Source organism: Zootoca vivipara, chromosome 6 (assembly GCF_965207765.1).
Source record: "Zootoca vivipara chromosome 6, rZooViv2.hap1.1, whole genome shotgun sequence".
Lineage (NCBI taxonomy): Eukaryota > Metazoa > Chordata > Lepidosauria > Squamata > Lacertidae > Zootoca > Zootoca vivipara.
Window position 1 is genome coordinate 36,896,354 of NC_142589.1, and position 16,043 is coordinate 36,912,396.

General features: G+C 53.3%; 2 protein-coding genes across 3 annotated transcripts in view; one reads left to right on the forward strand and one right to left on the reverse strand.

Annotated features, from left to right (window-relative positions):
- On the forward strand, positions 1–10,065 carry SLC22A31 (solute carrier family 22 member 31). Its single transcript, XM_035118784.3, has 9 exons — positions 1–849; positions 1,409–1,512; positions 2,497–2,651; positions 2,868–3,036; positions 5,345–5,490; positions 6,800–6,908; positions 7,408–7,622; positions 8,194–8,305; positions 9,288–10,065. The coding sequence occupies exons 1-9, from the start codon at positions 490–492 to the stop codon at positions 9,715–9,717; spliced, it is 1,800 nt and encodes a 599-aa protein (XP_034974675.2). The 5' UTR covers positions 1–489; the 3' UTR covers positions 9,718–10,065.
- The window catches only part of CDH15 (cadherin 15), a 20,539-nt gene continuing 14,555 nt past the window's right edge, over positions 10,060–16,043 (reverse strand). For both annotated transcript variants that reach the window (XM_035116925.3, XM_035116927.3), the window contains exons 9-14: positions 14,937–15,076; positions 13,834–14,052; positions 13,135–13,374; positions 12,214–12,350; positions 11,537–11,701; positions 10,060–10,968 (exon numbers count right to left, since the gene is read on the reverse strand). In XM_035116925.3, the coding sequence (XP_034972816.2) occupies positions 10,771–10,968; positions 11,537–11,701; positions 12,214–12,350; positions 13,135–13,374; positions 13,834–14,052; positions 14,937–15,076 (1,099 nt within the window). In that variant the 3' untranslated portion in view covers positions 10,060–10,770. The remainder of the gene's footprint in view (positions 10,969–11,536; positions 11,702–12,213; positions 12,351–13,134; positions 13,375–13,833; positions 14,053–14,936; positions 15,077–16,043) is intronic.

Consider the following 16,043-nt stretch of genomic DNA (forward strand, 5'->3'; position numbering starts at 1 on the left):
GCGAATATATGTTGCCAAACCACCACCTTATTTTCTCATGTAAACCAACAAGCAAATCTTAGAGAAATGTGTCCGGAATCCTTTGAAGAATCCAACCGGTACGCCTGCTTGGTGTCCTTTCGCGACGGGGCGGACGAGAACCAGTAGGCGGCGCTGAGGAAGAGGAAAGACTTGTCTCTCCGTCGGCGAGCGGGCCGTCTAAAAAGCGGGAGCCGCAAGCAGCCCTCCTTATCCCTACTGCTTTCCCTCGACGGCTCTCTTGGCGTAGTCAGGTCGAGAGAGAGGAAGCAAGCGGCGGCGGCACCGGGGAGAGGACTGTCGAAGGTCGCTGCCTCGTCGTGCGCTTCCAAGTCCTTGCCTCCTTCCGTGCTCCCAGGGGGCGGCTCCCTCCGGCCGGCCTCCTTAAGCACCCGCCCCACCGCGGCCGCCTAACTAGCCAGGCAGGCGGCGCTGCTCTTTTGCTCCAGGTGACCGTCCTGTCCGCGGCGCATGGACTTCGACGGGCAGCTGCTGCGGCAGGTGGGCGGCTTCGGGAGGCGCGCCCGGCTCCTGGTTGCCGCCTCGTGGCTGCCCAACGTGCCGCTGGCGCTCGGCCTTGCCGCGGGGCTCCTGCTGGCCGCCACCCCGCAACACCGCTGCCGCCCGGACCCGGCGCTGCTGCCGCCCGAGCTGCGCAACGCCAGCGGGCCCGAGCTGCGCAACGCCTCCACCCCGCCCGGCACCCACTGCCTGCTCTATCGCTACCCGCCGCCCGGGGGCGGCCTCGAGCCCAACGGGACCGGCCCTTGCACCCGCGGCTGGGAGTACGTCCTGCCTGAGGCCGGCCTCCTCTCCACCGTCGTGACGCAGGTAGGTGGGTCAGAAGGGTGCCTCTGAGGATGTGCAGAGTGACTCTGGGAAGGGGACGAAAGTGGGAGACCCAGGTCCACCTGGCCAAATGACTCCGTAGGTTCTGACCTGGGCAAAACTTCTGGCTGTTGCACATTTTGTAAAGAGCGGGGAGGGGCTTGGCTTGAGTAGGCCTCAAATTTAGGGTTAATTTTAATTTTAAGGTTTAAAATTAACTTGTTCCTTTTTTGCATTTGATAATTTTTTGCAGCTTGTTTTTGTGTGTGTGTGTGTGTGTGTGTGTCTGTGTGTGTGTGTGTGTGTGTGTGTGTGTGTGTGTCTGTGTGTGTGGCATTTAAACAAATAAGAGGTGCCATTTGGTAAAATGCATGGTTTTTGTTGTTAACTGATTTAAATCATTTTGCTTTTGTGCGCCATTATTTTTAAATTTTATTATGACAGGGGGCCTCAAAAGTTGGAAGTGGCCCCTGGGTGTCTGTATATCTATGAGAAGACCTAAAGGCAGGCAACACCACCAGCCTCCTGGTTCTGAAAACTCCCCCCCCCTTTTTTCTTCTAGTGGGACTTGGTTTGTGCCAACCACTGGCAGGTGCCCCTGGAGCAAACCACCCACCTTCTAGGGTGGCTGATTGGTTACGTGGCCTTTGGATCGGCCTGTGACAGGTAAAATATTTTCCCCTCACAATGCTGCTTTGAGCTTGTAGCAAGCCTTGCCTGAATGCTGTGAATCCTCAGTGAGGACTCGAAGCCTGTTACCGTGTTCTTAATTAGCGTCCCAGCGAACCCAATGCACTCTTAGTGTATAGCTAATGTATGGTGTTGTGGTTCTGCAGTTTTGTTGAGCCAGGATGTTCTTATCCCCAAGGGTAGCAACTGTAATGCTCAGTGGTAGAGCACTGGTTTTGCATGGAGTAGAGCCCAGGTTCAATTCCAGTTGTTTTTGTTTTAATGATAAAATGGCAAGTGGCAGGGAAGATCCTTCTTTTCCTGAGACCCTGGAGAGAGTGTTGTTGTTCAGAGTCAATACTAATAGTCAAGAGGGACAAAACAGTTTGACTTGGTATTAGAGCCAGTGTGGTGTAGTGGTTAGAGTCCAGTCCAGCATGCATCTTGTTCAGCATCCTGTTTTCACTGTGGCCCCCCAGATGCTTGTGAGAAACCCTCAAACAGGACTTGAGAACAAGAGCACTCTCCCCTCCTGCGATTTCCGGCAACTGGCATTGAGAAGCATATTTCCTCCGGCCATGGAGGCAGAGCACAGCCATTGTGGCTAGTAGCCACTGATAGCTTTATTGCCCATGGATTTGTCCGATCCTCTTTTAAAGCCATTCATATTGATGGCCCTCGCTGTGTCCTGTGGGAGTGAGTTCCACCGTTCCATAAAGTTGCTATTGCAAATGACTTTTCAAAAGTCCGAGTTAAAAAAGCCAGACTCCCTTGCTTGTACACCCATGGACTGGTAAATGAACTGGCCACTTCTGCCCAGGGGGCTGGGGTGTTTGAGCAGAGATGCAGCCAGTGAGAGCTGTAGACTTCCTACTAGGGCATCAGGCTGAGAGCAGGATGCTGGACTAGATGGGCCTTTGGCTCTCCTGTAGAATTCCCCAACTTTGCATCCTTACTCACTGCCCTCCTTTGCTTCTCTAGGTTTGGCCGCCGGGCCACTTTCATCTCCTCCTTGATGCTATCCATCCCTCTGGGTATTGCCGTGGCGCTGGCTGTGAATTACGTTGTGTTTGTACTTACCCGGCTGCTCTTTGGGGCACTGCTGGCTGGCACCTTCCTCTCCCTCTATGTTGCAAGTGAGTGGCCCCCTCTGCTACCCCACATCCTTGTTAGGTCCTCTGCAGTTTCCTCTGCTTCCAGATAATGGGTTGGGAGCTCTGGATCTTTGCCAAAGCAGAAGCCCATGTGTCTCCCAGGCTACCAGCAAACCCTGCCTGCCAGGGTTTGCCTCTCCTGTATATTCTGCCCCCGTCTCCCATTTCTTGTGTTTCTCACTGGCTTTTCCTCCCCAGGGCTGGAGTTGTGTGACCCTCCGCACCGCCTGGCAGTCACCATGGGCGCTGGTTTCTTCTGGGTGTCTGGGGAGCTGCTCTTGCCAGGGCTGGCGGTGGCTTGCAAGGAGTGGCGGCTACTCCAGGGGACAATAGTGCTGGGACTCACTCTGCTGGCTGCCTGCTGGTGGTAAGTCTTGCCTCTCAGCCCTGCATTCCAAGGGGGTGGGAAGCCTTGCAATGGAGACACGTGACTCCTTGAAATGAGACCCACAACAAACATTGCGGACCTCATGTCAATGAGGAGATCAGTGTGGTTCTCCCCCTCCCCCCCCCCAAAAAGAGAAAACTCTTCCCAGGTTGGGAACTCCATGTAATTCTCCTGGTGCCTTAAAATATGGGTAGGGAACCTTTTTCAGCCCAAGGGCCACATTATCTTCTAGGCAACCTTCTGAGGGCCACATTCCATTAGATAGAGGCAAAGGAAGCCAGAGCAACACACATTTTGTGCAGTAGGCCAGTTTTGGCACAGAAATCCCTCTCTTTCCTCCATCCAGGGAAGCAAGAGGCATTATCAGAGTTCAGGGGCACATTCTAGCCAGGCAAAAAACACTCAGGACCTGAAGTTGACCGAGTGAGGGGTGTGGCCTGGGGAGAGTTATGAGGGCCAAATGGAAGGTCATATTCAGTCCCTGAGCCTGAGGTTCTCCAGCCCTGCTTTCTCAGAATAAGTAATCTACGCCCATCTAACAAAAGTCCAGTGGCACCAAGAGCTGTGTTAAAGTTGCTCGATCCCCTAACCTGGTGCCCTAAAAAGCTTTCACCTGACGCTACGCTGTGGCACTGCACATGTGTGCATTGTTAAATATTGCGCACTGAATGTAGACAAAACACAGTGGTACAGCACACCCAAGGTGGGAAGGGAATGGGGGCGGCCCTACCTTTCCCCAGTGGCGACGGGGTCAGAGGGCAGCGCTTAGCCTGTGGCTGCCTGCTGCCGCACATGCACCCCCCACTCCTGCTCTGTTCACGCTGCCTCCTTTGCAAGATTTCCTTGCAACCCTTCCAGGCAGGAGAGGGTGCTGCTCCGAGCCACTCTGAAGCCTCAGCCCACTTGGCACTTCCTCAGCCTTGCAGAGGTCACTGCCTGAGTGTGTTTGGTGCTGAGCAAACCCTCTTCACTAGAGCACCCCCTTGGCAGAGCCCTTCAGTTCAAGGGCTGAGGGAACACACTTGATCCAGCTGCAACTTGCAGCAGCTTCCTTTAGGCTTGAGCAATGTGGGGTGTGTAATGTAGAGGAAGGAGTGGATGTTTAAACATTGCAGGGAAAGGAAGAGTCATGCTGGGACACTTAGGGGAGAGGCCCTTGGTCCATACAAGAAAGCACTAAAAAGCACACTTTCCCTTCTTTCACTCTGCACTGCACAAAGGCAGTGTCCCCAGTTTGAAACCAGGAGAGGGTACGGGTCCCCCCAGACAAAGGTGTTACTGCGGGTGTTCTTCAACATGTTTTTGAAATAATAGTAGTGCATCAGTGGCAGGTTTGTTCTACTTAATTTTTGCTCTGCCATCCTGCCCCAATGCTGCCACATTATTGCTCTCCAGAGGGGCCATAGTGCAGCAAAAGCAGGGCAAAAAATAAACCAGAACGCTTGCGGTATAATACATTTTACAGGATTTCAGGGCTATGCACTGCTTGGAAACGAAGCAGTGTGACTGCTCCAAAACCTCTTCAGGCACAAACAGTATTGAGTGTGGGATCCGGTGTGACGGTCCTCTTAGCATGATGAGCACAAATCCTCATGAACACCCAATAAAATGGATGCCTGGAAGTTGGGGACCCCAAGTTGCTGTTGTGTAATACAAATGACCCCCCTTTCTTCCTTCTGGATTTTAAAACACTTTCTGGTTGGCGGCCAGAGGCCATTAGTGTGGCTCACTTGACCTAGCAGCAAAAGGCTGCACAGTTTAGCTGTTTGTCGCTACTTGAGATGTGGCAAGTTGACTGTTCTTATGAAAAGCTCCCCCCCCCATCTCACCCACGCCACACTTCCTTAAACACCACCTAAGGAGTTTTTTCCAGTGCATTATGCACTCAAGGCTCCCTGCCCCCATGGTTCTTCTGAATTGGTTCATGCTTGGGAACGTAACAACCATCAGCTTTAACCCCCCCCCCAAAATCTTAATAATAATAATAAATAATAATAATACATGTTTTAGATTTTTAATAAACTTTTGGTTGTATTCTCCCTCCCTCTCCCCTGAAAGTTTTGCCTTGTTTGTTTTTGCACAGCGTGGTTGTGGTTACTCCTGTTTGTGCAGGCTGTAGCCAAGAGACTGGGTTTCCCAAGAATATCCAGCAAGCTTTGGGCTTTGGGTAGTTGCTCTCCATGTGGGGATACACTGTCCAGAATGAAGGAGCAGCTACGCTCCAGCTCTGCCTGCCAGGATTCCACCGGTCATGCCAGTGGTGCTTGTTCTTCTTTTTTGGGAGCAGGTGTCCCGCCCTCTCCCCTGAGTCGGGCCGCTGGCTCTTGGCCACTCAGCAGCTTGAGGAAGGCAAGCAGGTTCTGCGCGATTTAGCCGAGGGCAACGGAATCCGCCTGGAGGATGACTCCTACACTTGGGAGCACCTGTTTGCAGGTGAGGTCTGAAGGCCTGACCCTCACTCTAAGCCTTGCTGCTTTGTCAGTTTCTGGCTTGGAGCAACGGGGTGCTGGGTGCTCATTTGGAGGTCAGGTTGATGGGGCTGGTGAATATCTGCCCTGCCAGGTTACTTTGGGTGCAAGGTACGCCATCCCCATGCAATCGGAGGCTGGAAAAAGCACCAATTGCCTTTTCGGGATCGATGCCTCTTGACCCACTGTGAGAGAAGCAGGTGTGCAAGCCATAACATGGGTGGATGTGTTTCTCTGATGTGGGTGGAGTTTTTTTGTTCCCCTAGAGTAGGGGATGGGGAGCCTGTCACCTTCCAGGTGAAGATAGACTTCCACCCTCCCATGAGTGTTAGTCATGCTGGATGGGGCTAATGGGAGTTGGGAGTCCAACATCGCCTAGAGCACAGCTGGAGAAACTTTTTCCCCTACCCCATCAAGCAGGCCAGATCCCTGTAACTGCCCTCTTAGGCCAAATTTGACAGGATGGCAGGGCTGACATCACAGTGGCACCGGGTGATGCTTCTCTTTGAAGGCGTACTCTCAGCACCCCTCCCAAGAGGCTTGCTCCAGGGGCAGGCAGCACTTTCCATTGAAGCCACTGTGAAAACCTGAGTCTCTTTCTTCCCCATTTTAGCAGCAGTTTCAGTGCAAGCTTTCTTCTGCTGAGGAGCAAGGTGCACTGATGGGTAGTGGGAGCCCACCTTCCTCCAGCAGAGGAAGAATCAGGAGCTCCCGTTAAGCTCCCATTTGTTCCTTGGAAGTTGCATATGTGATGCCATATGGTGTCAGTTGTGGGGCAAGTAGGTGATGGTTTCTCAGGAACAGCCTCCTGGGCCACATTTGACACATGGGCTGGAAGTTCCCCATCCCTGCCCAAGAGGATAAGCATTACTTGTGAATAACTCAGGACAGATAGCAAAGAGGATCCACGCATATGTCTGTGAAATGATGGAAGAGGGCCTTTTTGGCTTTGGCATCCCCAGTTATACCATCCTTTCCAAGGATTCTTGGCTGCCCTTTAGGCACCTGCCACTGACCTTGAAAATGTAAATAAATATCAAGACTTCTTAATTATTACTTCTGCCATTTTTATTTGCTGTTTGGTCTGTGGTTTTTCCGGCATTGTTGAGAGATTATTTCATTGTGTTAACTTTTTGCTGTTAGTTGCCCTGAGAATATAATTGAATGCCAGCATGTACATTCTTCATGTAAATTAGTTTAATATATATATGCTGCAGGTTTCCTGGATTAGTGGTGCTGGTTGTCTCACAATATGTTTTTAATTCCATCTCCAGAGCTGGACAACCTGTCTGGAGGGGCCCCTCTGCCACAGTACCACAGCATCTGCAAGATCTTCCACACCCGGGTCATTTGGAAGAACAGCCTTATCCTGGGTTTCACTGCGTAAGAGCCTGATGTGTTGTGGGTTCCTTGAGAACTGGTTGTGGGAGCTGGGAAGTGTCGGCAGCCACTCTGAAGTTGCTGTGGTGGTGAAATCTCCCAGCAGTGACGATTAGTTGTAATGTCTTCCTGGTACCTCCACATCCAGAGGCAGCCTACCTTTGCATACTGTGCCAATTGCTAGGGAGCAACAGTGGGAAGAGGACTGCTGCCTCCTCCCCCCCCCACTGCCAGTAGGCTTCCCAGGGGCATCCAATTGGCCTCTTCACAGACCTATACATTGATCCTCTTTGCTATCTGCCCTGAGTTATTCACAAGTAATCCTTCTCCTCTTGGGCAGGGATAGGGAAATTCTAGCCCATGTGCCACCCTCTTTATTTGACCCACGGGGCCCATATCCCTGCTCATACTGTCAAACTCTGACCCCTGGTCCATCCTCCTAGAGTTACTGCAGAGCATTTGTATCATCTCTGCCCCGCCTCCTGTCTCCCCTACCGTCCAGGTTCATTGGGAGTGGGATCCGCCACTCCTTCACCCGCAACTTGACCTCTTACGCACCAGGCTTCTACTTCCCCTACTTCCTGCTGGTGGCGAGTGAGGCCGTTGCGCTCCTCTTCCTGTGCCTGACCGTGGACCACTTTGGACGCCGCGCCGCCCTCCTGCTCAGCACCATCCTGACGGGTGTTTCTTCGCTGCTGCTACTGGCCTTGACTCCGTGTAAGCAAGACAGTGTTATGGGGTGGGGTACCACAAATTCCCAGGAGAGAGACCCCCCCCCCCGGCTCTCTCCTCCTGGCTTGGTTTAGAGTGATCAAAGCTGCCACAAGCCATCCTCATCTGTGCACATGCAGCTTGGCGCACTTGCGCGAGTTACCTGCTAAGGCAGGGGTTGGGAGCCTTGGGCCTGGAGCTCTGTCCCTCCAAGGCTCTGTACTTGGCCCTGTCTTGACCCCTCCCCGCTCCCCAGTGTGTTTGCTTGGCTGGAACAGTTCCTTGACCTCTTGCTTGCCTGGTTGGAGGACAGAGAGGGGTGTGGGGAAGTCGGCCTACTGCACCAAAGGGGGGAATGTGCATGTGTCACTCCACCTACTCTGGCCCTCTGGCCCACCCAGCACTGGCATGTGGCCCCTGGCTGCTGCCCAGAAGGGAATGTGGCTTTGGACTGCCGTGGGTTCCTCTCCTGTGCTAAGGTTTGCTCTATGAAGGCCTCTCTGGGCCATCCACTTTGGTTAGCAGCTGGGCAGACCTCCTGCTTAGCCTGCCTGCCTCTCTATTCTTCCTCCCTTAGACCTGATGTCCTGGCTCATTGTGCTGCTCTCTGTTCTGGGGATCCTTGCGTCACAAGCTGTTTCCGCCCTCAGCGTCCTGTTTGCCGGCGAGGTGCTTCCCACCGTGGTCAGGTGAGGGGTCTCTCCTCTCCCTCCCTGCATGTGCTGTATACTGTAAGCTGCCCACCGATGAAGGGCGGTATAGAAATGTAATTATAATGATGAGGATGATTATTATCTGTATATTATCTGGCAGGCCCAGAACCCAGGGTGGGAGGGTGACTGCTGCATTATCTCGGCTGGGGGTTGGGATGGGAGGAACAGGAGAGGCCCAATTTGTGCAGGTCCCCCCCAGATGAAAGGTCCTACACAAATGACCAGACCTGTGAATATTTAAATTGCTGGTTGCCACTGGGGAGGAAGTAGGTCTGTGGTAGAGCATCTGCTTTGCAGGCAGGAGGTCATATAAATACAGGAATCTGCCTTCTATGGAGTCCGACCATTAGTCCATCTGGTTGAGTGTTGTTTACAAGGGGCTCGTGCCCCTGCTTGCTTTGCTTACCAACCATGCAAATCTAGGACTGTGATGAAGCATTGCAAATCCTCCCAACAGGAGCAGCGTGATGACAACCTTACATTTTTATGTATATAGGAAGATATACTGGCAGTGGCAGCTCTCCATTTAAGATGTCATTGGGGTGGTGGAATGTGGGAACTTCTGGATGCAAAGCAGCTGCTCTCTAGCACTGAGTGGTCCCCCTCCTGAAGCTCCAGTCATCATTCCCTGATACTGAGTCGCTGGCCTGGTAAAAGCCTTCCTGGGCACGAGGCCAGCCCGCGTTCGACACTGATCTGACCTGGCCAAAGGCAGCTCCTCTGTGTGTTTCTCACACAGCCACACTAGCCATTAAAAGGAGGAGTGGGCATCTGTTTTACAACACAAAAAAATCCTCAGTAAAAGCTATTTAAAAAAAGAGGAGTGGGCTTGGGGAAGGGAGGAAGACCTTCGACATAGCCCACAGAGTGGGGAGCCCCACTCTATCCTTAGGTAGCCAGGGGGACGCCTTTCCAGCACTTCTTGTTCCCAACACTGCTGCCCTTTTCTCTTCTGCAGGGGTGCTGGGTTGGGCCTCATCCTGGCTGCTGGCTTGGTGGGCCAGGCAACCACTCCACTCATGGAGATCCACAACAGCCATGGCTTCTTCCTCCACCATGTGATCTTCGCCTCCTTCGCCATCCTGTCAGTGCTGAGCATCATGCTCCTCCCGGAGAGCACTAGCAGGCCCCTGCCGGACTCTCTGCGGGACGGGGAAAGGCAGCACCGGCCTCCGCTATTCCGCTCCAGCCAGCGCCAGCGCCACAAGGACCACCTGCCGCTGCTCTCCACCCGCTCCACAGCTGGCCCCTATGACCCCGACAGCTACGCCCGCCTTGTCTCAGCCACCAAGAAGATGCTGGGCACCCACCATGGAGCCAGCTCCGAGCAAGCAAGACCGCTGCTCCCAGCACGCTCCCGGCAAAACAGCACTCTGGGAGGGATGTAGAGGCCTGCTGGCCACTGGACTGCATGCCTTGGGGTGGCAAGGAGGGTGTCCCTGTTGAAGGACTGCACCACGTTCATAAAAACTGGAGTGAGGCTGTGAGCACAGGAGGCGGCTGGCCGTCACACAGGATCATCTGCCTCTTGCCCCCCAGACGTTTGGGGCTACTATGGCTGATAGGAGTTATAGTCAAAAACACCTGGAGGGCGCCAGGTGGCCAACGCCTGCTTTTTTGGACTCTCCTCTCTCCGTCCTGCAGGGAAAGAGCCACTGCAGCCCTACCCTCAGTGCCTTCTATAGGTTCTGGTGGCCCCAAGCACTTCTAATAAAAAACTGCGTGACACCTTTGTAGCTCCGTCTTCAACTGCTTTATTTCCAGCTGCCCTTCCCTCCCCGCCCCAAAGCCCCCCTGGATCTCTTTCTTAAGGGGTGCAGCTGGGGCCCAGCAAAGTATCTTGAGTCTTCTGCCTTAGCCTGCTCAGGAAGGGGTGTGGGGGTGCAGAGCCAAGTCCCCATCTAGCCCAGTGGAGGTTCCTTCATCTGGGGGCTACTGCCTTCTGCCCCCTACCCAATTTTCCCAACCTAGGTTGTCATCATCTGGCTCCATCCACTTCCCTGCTGGGTGCTCAGAGCCTTGGGCGAGAATGGCCAGTGGGACTTATATAAAAGGGCCCTCATCCCCTATCTGTGACTGGCATTGCCTTCCCTCCCTGCTTTGGGTTGGCTCTTCCCAGGAAATGGTGCCGACTTCCTGGAGCACCTGAGTTTAAGGGTCACTGATACCCTCCTTCCCCCACAGTGGGCAGTGGTTATCACCTACAAGATGGCTGCCTGGGGAAGTAGGTGGCATAACAGGAAGTGACCCCCCCCCCATAACTACAGCAGTAGCACTACTGTGAGGAGGGTTTTTTGCTGGCAGTGGGGCCAGCCAAAGACCAAGAGGGTAACTGGGCTGCGTGGTCTCTGTCCACAGCTGGCAGAGTCCAGCACATACTTGGCTGCTAGAATGGCCTCTCCTCTCTCCCCTTCCCGCCCCCCATCTTCCCCCTACCCCCGCTATTGACCGTACAGCTCTGCCAGGCGCCGGAATCGTGGGCCCCATTCGTTGAGATAGTCATAATCCTGGTCTTCATCGGCCAAGCTGGAGAGGATGGAGCTGAGCGAGCCGCCGGCCGAGCCTTCGCCCTCGTAGTCGTAGATGAGCGCTGTGTCGTATGGAGGCACACTCGGGTCACTGTCGGCCGCCTCAAGGCCCTGCAGGGGAAGGAGAGCCAGGGAAGCTCAGCAGAGGACCACCAAGACAAACCACATCCTAAGGACCCTCTCCCCTTAACTGAGACCTGGGTAGTGAAAAGTGGGATATACAATTTCTAAATGAATAAAGTAAATTTAAAAGTTCAAGTTGCAGCCTTCATGGAGCCGAAAGGGCAAGCTGGCATTAAGGGCTAGCTACTTGCCAGGCCTCCTTTTCCCTAGCCCTTACCTCTTGCACCGCAAGGGTGGGATGCCTACAGCTTTGCAGCAATCGCTGGACTCCCAATTCCCAGCACAGCCAGAGGCCGAGGGTGATGGGAGCCAGGAATTTGGCAACATCTACCATTTGCCAAGTTCCCCACTCCTGCTGTGTTGGCTGATAGGCCCTGCAGCTTCTTGATAACTTGTGCCAGCACCAAACTGAGAAGGGGGTAGCTCCGTTTGGCCAAAATCGGGGAGGGTTCTCCCCCCCCACTTGCCGCTCTGCCCCCACTTGACCTCTCCCATCCTCAACAGTTCCTCTCCCCACACTGCCATCCTCCCAGCCCCTGATGTGTCTCTTCAGTACCTCGTTGATGAAGTCCTCTATGTCGGAAGGACAGGCAGGTAGCCGCCGGGGGTACTGAGGCAGGCCGTAGCTGTAGGGGGCGTCCCTCCGGTGCGGCGGCTTGCTCCGAAGAGATGGTGGGGGGAAGAGGTCAGGGTTGCGCAGCTGGTTGAGGTCGTAGGCATCCTGAAAGGCAGGAAGAGGGATCTTACAACCAGTGTGTGTGTGTGTGTGTGTGTGTGTGTGTGTGTGTGTGTGTGTAAGAGAGAGAGAGAGAGAGGTGCGGCTTCTTGGCCCTGCTGGGGCCTGGCTGATGAGGATCAGAAGTGTGGGTGGATTCAAGTTGGGAGGCCCCCAATGTCCTTGTTCTCACCATGGCCGATGGGAAGCCTGTAAGCAGGACCTGAGTGTGACACCAGCTCTCCCCACCCACAGTTCATGGCCAGTGGCATTCAGAGCCCTCCTGCCTCCTGCCTCCAACAGCGGATGTACCACCAGCCATTGTGGCCAGGAGCCATGGGCAGTCTTATTTTCCATGAATTTGTCTAGTCCTCCTTTAAAGCCATCCCATCTGGCCATTACTGCCTCTTGCAGAAGTGAGTTCCGTAGTTGTTTAAGTCCGTCATGGATTGTTCAGGCTGCCTTCTCTGCCATACTCTTCCCCACCCCCACCCCCCACATATCATCTGGGGTCTCACCTGGTCTTCTTCTCCACCTCCTTGTTCGTTGTAGTTGACAATGTTGTCCCTCAAGTCATCCTGAGAGCCCCCCAGGAGACCCTTGTGGAAGGCCTGACGGCGGGAATGCTCCAGCGCAGCCACCAGCAAGGCCAGGACTACAAGCAGAGAGGGAGAGGTTAAAAGCAGCAGGAGCAGGTGTGTGTGTGTGTGTGTTGCAGAGCATCAAACATGTCATTTCCCCAGCCTCCTGCAAGTAGGAATGAGCAAATCTCTCAATTCTGGTTTCTCTCAATTTTTCCCTTTTTGCCCAATCCTAAATTAAATTCTCCATATTAGTTTTTTTTTTAAAGTCCTCATGGAATTTTTTCAGCAGTTTTGCGAGAATTTCTCCTCATATGCACACCATTATGCATTTTTTCCTAATATGGGTGTGTGTGTGTGTGTTGCACAGCGATTTCCCTTAATATATTACATTTTGGGATAGATGGATGGATTACATCAGAAAATCAAAACAAAATTAAAAAAATCCTTCCGGTAGCACCTTAGAGACCAACTAAGTTTGTCATTGGTATTGGTGCAGTGTGAGAGAAAAGTAATAATTAGTACTCAAAAGGCCAGTGGAAGCAGAAACAATTCTCTCCATTTTTGGAGGAGCAGCAGGGAGGACTTGGTGAAAAGTTCCAGAGCCCAAGTTGCTTCCCAAAAGGCCTGGCTATATGTGGTGGCTGCCCAGGCCTCTGCATAGCATGGCACGCAGCTGTTGTTTGGCAGCTCCTACTCATGAGCAAGTAAGAGACGCAAGAAGCCTGCTCTGACATTGTACCTCGGGTCCCACTGGCCAGGCCGGCCCTACCATTAGGTTGAGCTTGAGGGACTGAACCACATCAGACATGCCCCAGCACAATGCCCTTTTAGGAACAGGAGGTGCATCACACTTACGCAGGAGCAGGATGGTGCAGCTCAGGATGATCATCAAGGCCCCGAAACTCAGGCCTGCCACAGCACCCACCACAGCAGCAACGTGAGCCTGGCAGGAGCCCCACTTGTCGCAGGGGCACACAGAGACATTCAGGAGCTGCTCTCGCACCTGGGGCGGCGTCCCCGAGTCACTGATAAGCAGCGGCAGGGCGTGGAGCCCTAGGTCCACTTCTCCTTCAGTCTGCAGCAGTGCATGGGTGTCTGTAACAGATGGGGGGGGATTTCAGGGAGGAGGATGGAGCAAGCAGGAGCCTGTCTCTACCTATTCTTCTGCACCCCCCCTCCCATAATGCTTTCTGTTACCTTTACAGGAAGACCAATCCAAGTGGGTCTGAGGGGTCCCAGGACAAGGTGCCCACTGACTGGCTTACTTGGGGGCAGCCATGCTGAGGGACAAGCAGTGCCAGGAAGCTGAGCCTAGCTGCCACTTTAATTTCCCACAATATCTTGGAGTGATATTGAAGGAAATTAAAATGGTGGCTGGACTTTGTGGCCCAGCCTTGCTCAGAGAGCCAGGTCAATGTATTTTTTTTTAAGGTGGGGTGCTCAGGGCCCTTGGAATTGACTGGGAATGCCAAACACTGAGGCCATCCCTGGTTGAATCTCTTTCCCACCCTCTGCAAAATGGAGGGGTGCTGACTCCCACCAGGCCAAGGTTACCATTGATGTGTCCGAGAGTCCAATTCTGAGCTATGTCAGGGCTGAGGCGAAAGTGGAAGGGCTCAGCGTGGGGAGCCAGGTCGTCATCAGTGGCGCTCAGCACCAGGCGTCCGCCCTGGCTGCATAGCTCGCTAGTCACCGGAAGCAGAAGAGGAGCATGGTCGTTGACTTCCAGCACCTCAATGGACAGGGTCCCCGTAGCTGTCAGGGACGGGTTTCCTAAACAAAAAGCAGGAGAACGTAGATGCATTCCTAAGGGATAGCTTTAATTGTGACTAGGGCTGGCCCTAACGATAAGCAGTGTGAGGAAGCTGCCTTAGGCGGTTGCAGGCTGTTCTTCCTGAGCCCCTGGGAATTCCCTCTGGTTGGAGGCTAGAGCTCTCTGTTCCATGTGGCTTGTCCTAAAGTTACTTATCCCTCAGTCCCTAAACTAGCTTGCTGCCTTCAGATGCATACGATGCTACCCTGTTGGCAGCAGATCCAACTACCAGCCCAGTCACCTCCTATGCATGGAAAGGCAGAGGAGACGTCTTGGCCACCTCCATCAGCAAAATGTCTTGGCCTTGCCCTGTCACTGACTATTACTTGGAAGGAATAGAACTTCCATGTGGAGGGGAAATCTCTATCTGATTACCAGATGCTTTGTGACAAATAAAGGCTACTTTTCTTGCAAACTCTCCCAAGGGCATCTTGGAACCAGACTTTTTTCTATGATCCAATAATATACCCTTCTGAGACTCTCTAAGGGCAGCTTCAGACTCAGGATTTTGCGGGGGGGGGGGATTCAAGCACCTATCATAACATTCGATTTGTGCACTTAAAGTGGATCAAAGGCCTCTGCCGCCCCAGTGTAACAAAACCTCCACTATAAACAACAGCCCTTGACTTTCCTGCTTGAAAAGCGACAAGGAAATGCACTGAAAAGTATGGGAACGAATGAGTGACACTAACTGAAAGATGTGTAGATGCTCTGCAAGCAACAAGGTCAGGTGTCTTGCGTCTCCATGCCGGCTGTTTTGCAGTGATTCCCTGGCCCTGTTACAGTGAACTTGTAGCCATGGGCCTGCTCCTGTCCTCTCCCACTCTCTGCCCGACCTTCTCACCATTATCGCTGGCCAGGATCTGCAAGGTGTACCAGCCGCCTGGGAATGTTGAGCGTGGGGGGACCGTCTGTCGTGTCTGCACCAGGCTGGAGTCAGGGTCCACTTGCAGCCAGCTGGCCAGGTCAGAGGCCTGGAAGTACCTGAGGATGCAGGTCAGATAAAGAGATGCTAATATTGTGTGTGTGTGGGGGGGGGTATTCATGAACACGAACAGCATTTGCTTTCCTAGAGGCAAAGTCACACTCGCCAGGATGCCACACACATCTGGGAGATAAATTGGGCTTGTGTGGTGGAGGAGGCTCACACAAAACACTGTCATAACAACTATGCTCTCCCCTGACTGTTGGAGGCTGTATGCCTTTGAATACCAGTTGCTGGAAACCACAATGGGGGAAAATGCTGTTGCACTCAGGTTTTGCTTGTGGGTATCCTATAGACATCTAGTTGGCCACTGTCGGAACAGGATGCTGGACTAAATAGGCGTTTGACCTGATCCAGCAGGACTTTTCGTTTGTTTCTGCGAGTTGGTATGTTTTTCTTCTTGGCCATAAAGGCTAGAGACTTATTTAAAACAAAAAGGGGAACAGGAGCTGCAGTCCTTGCGGTGCTGAATTTTATGCCAGACACCAAGCCATGCATTTGGTCTGTAGCTCTGGAAGGGCAGATTCCCACCAAGCCCTGGGTTTTTTTTTCTGCTCCCTAGTATCTCCTTGAGGACCCAGGTGGCGCTGTGGGTTAAACCACTGAGCCTAGGGCTTGCTGATCAGAAGGTCGGCGGTTCGAATCCCTGTGACGGGGTGAGCTCCCATTGCTTGGTCCCAGCTCCTGTCAACCTAGCAGTTCGAAAGCACGTCAAAATGCAAGTAGATAAATAGGAACCGCTACAGCGGGAAGGTAAACGGCGTTTCCGTGTGCTGCTCTGGTTTGCCAGAAGCGGCTTTGCCATGCTGGCCACATGACCTGGAAGCTATACGCTGGCTCCCTCGGCCAATAATGCAAAATGAGCGCGCAACCCCAGAGTCGGTCACGACTAGACCTAATGGTCAGGGGTCCCTTTACCTTTAGTATCTCCTTGGACGGTAGCCCGAAGCCCTCTGGCCCAGCTCA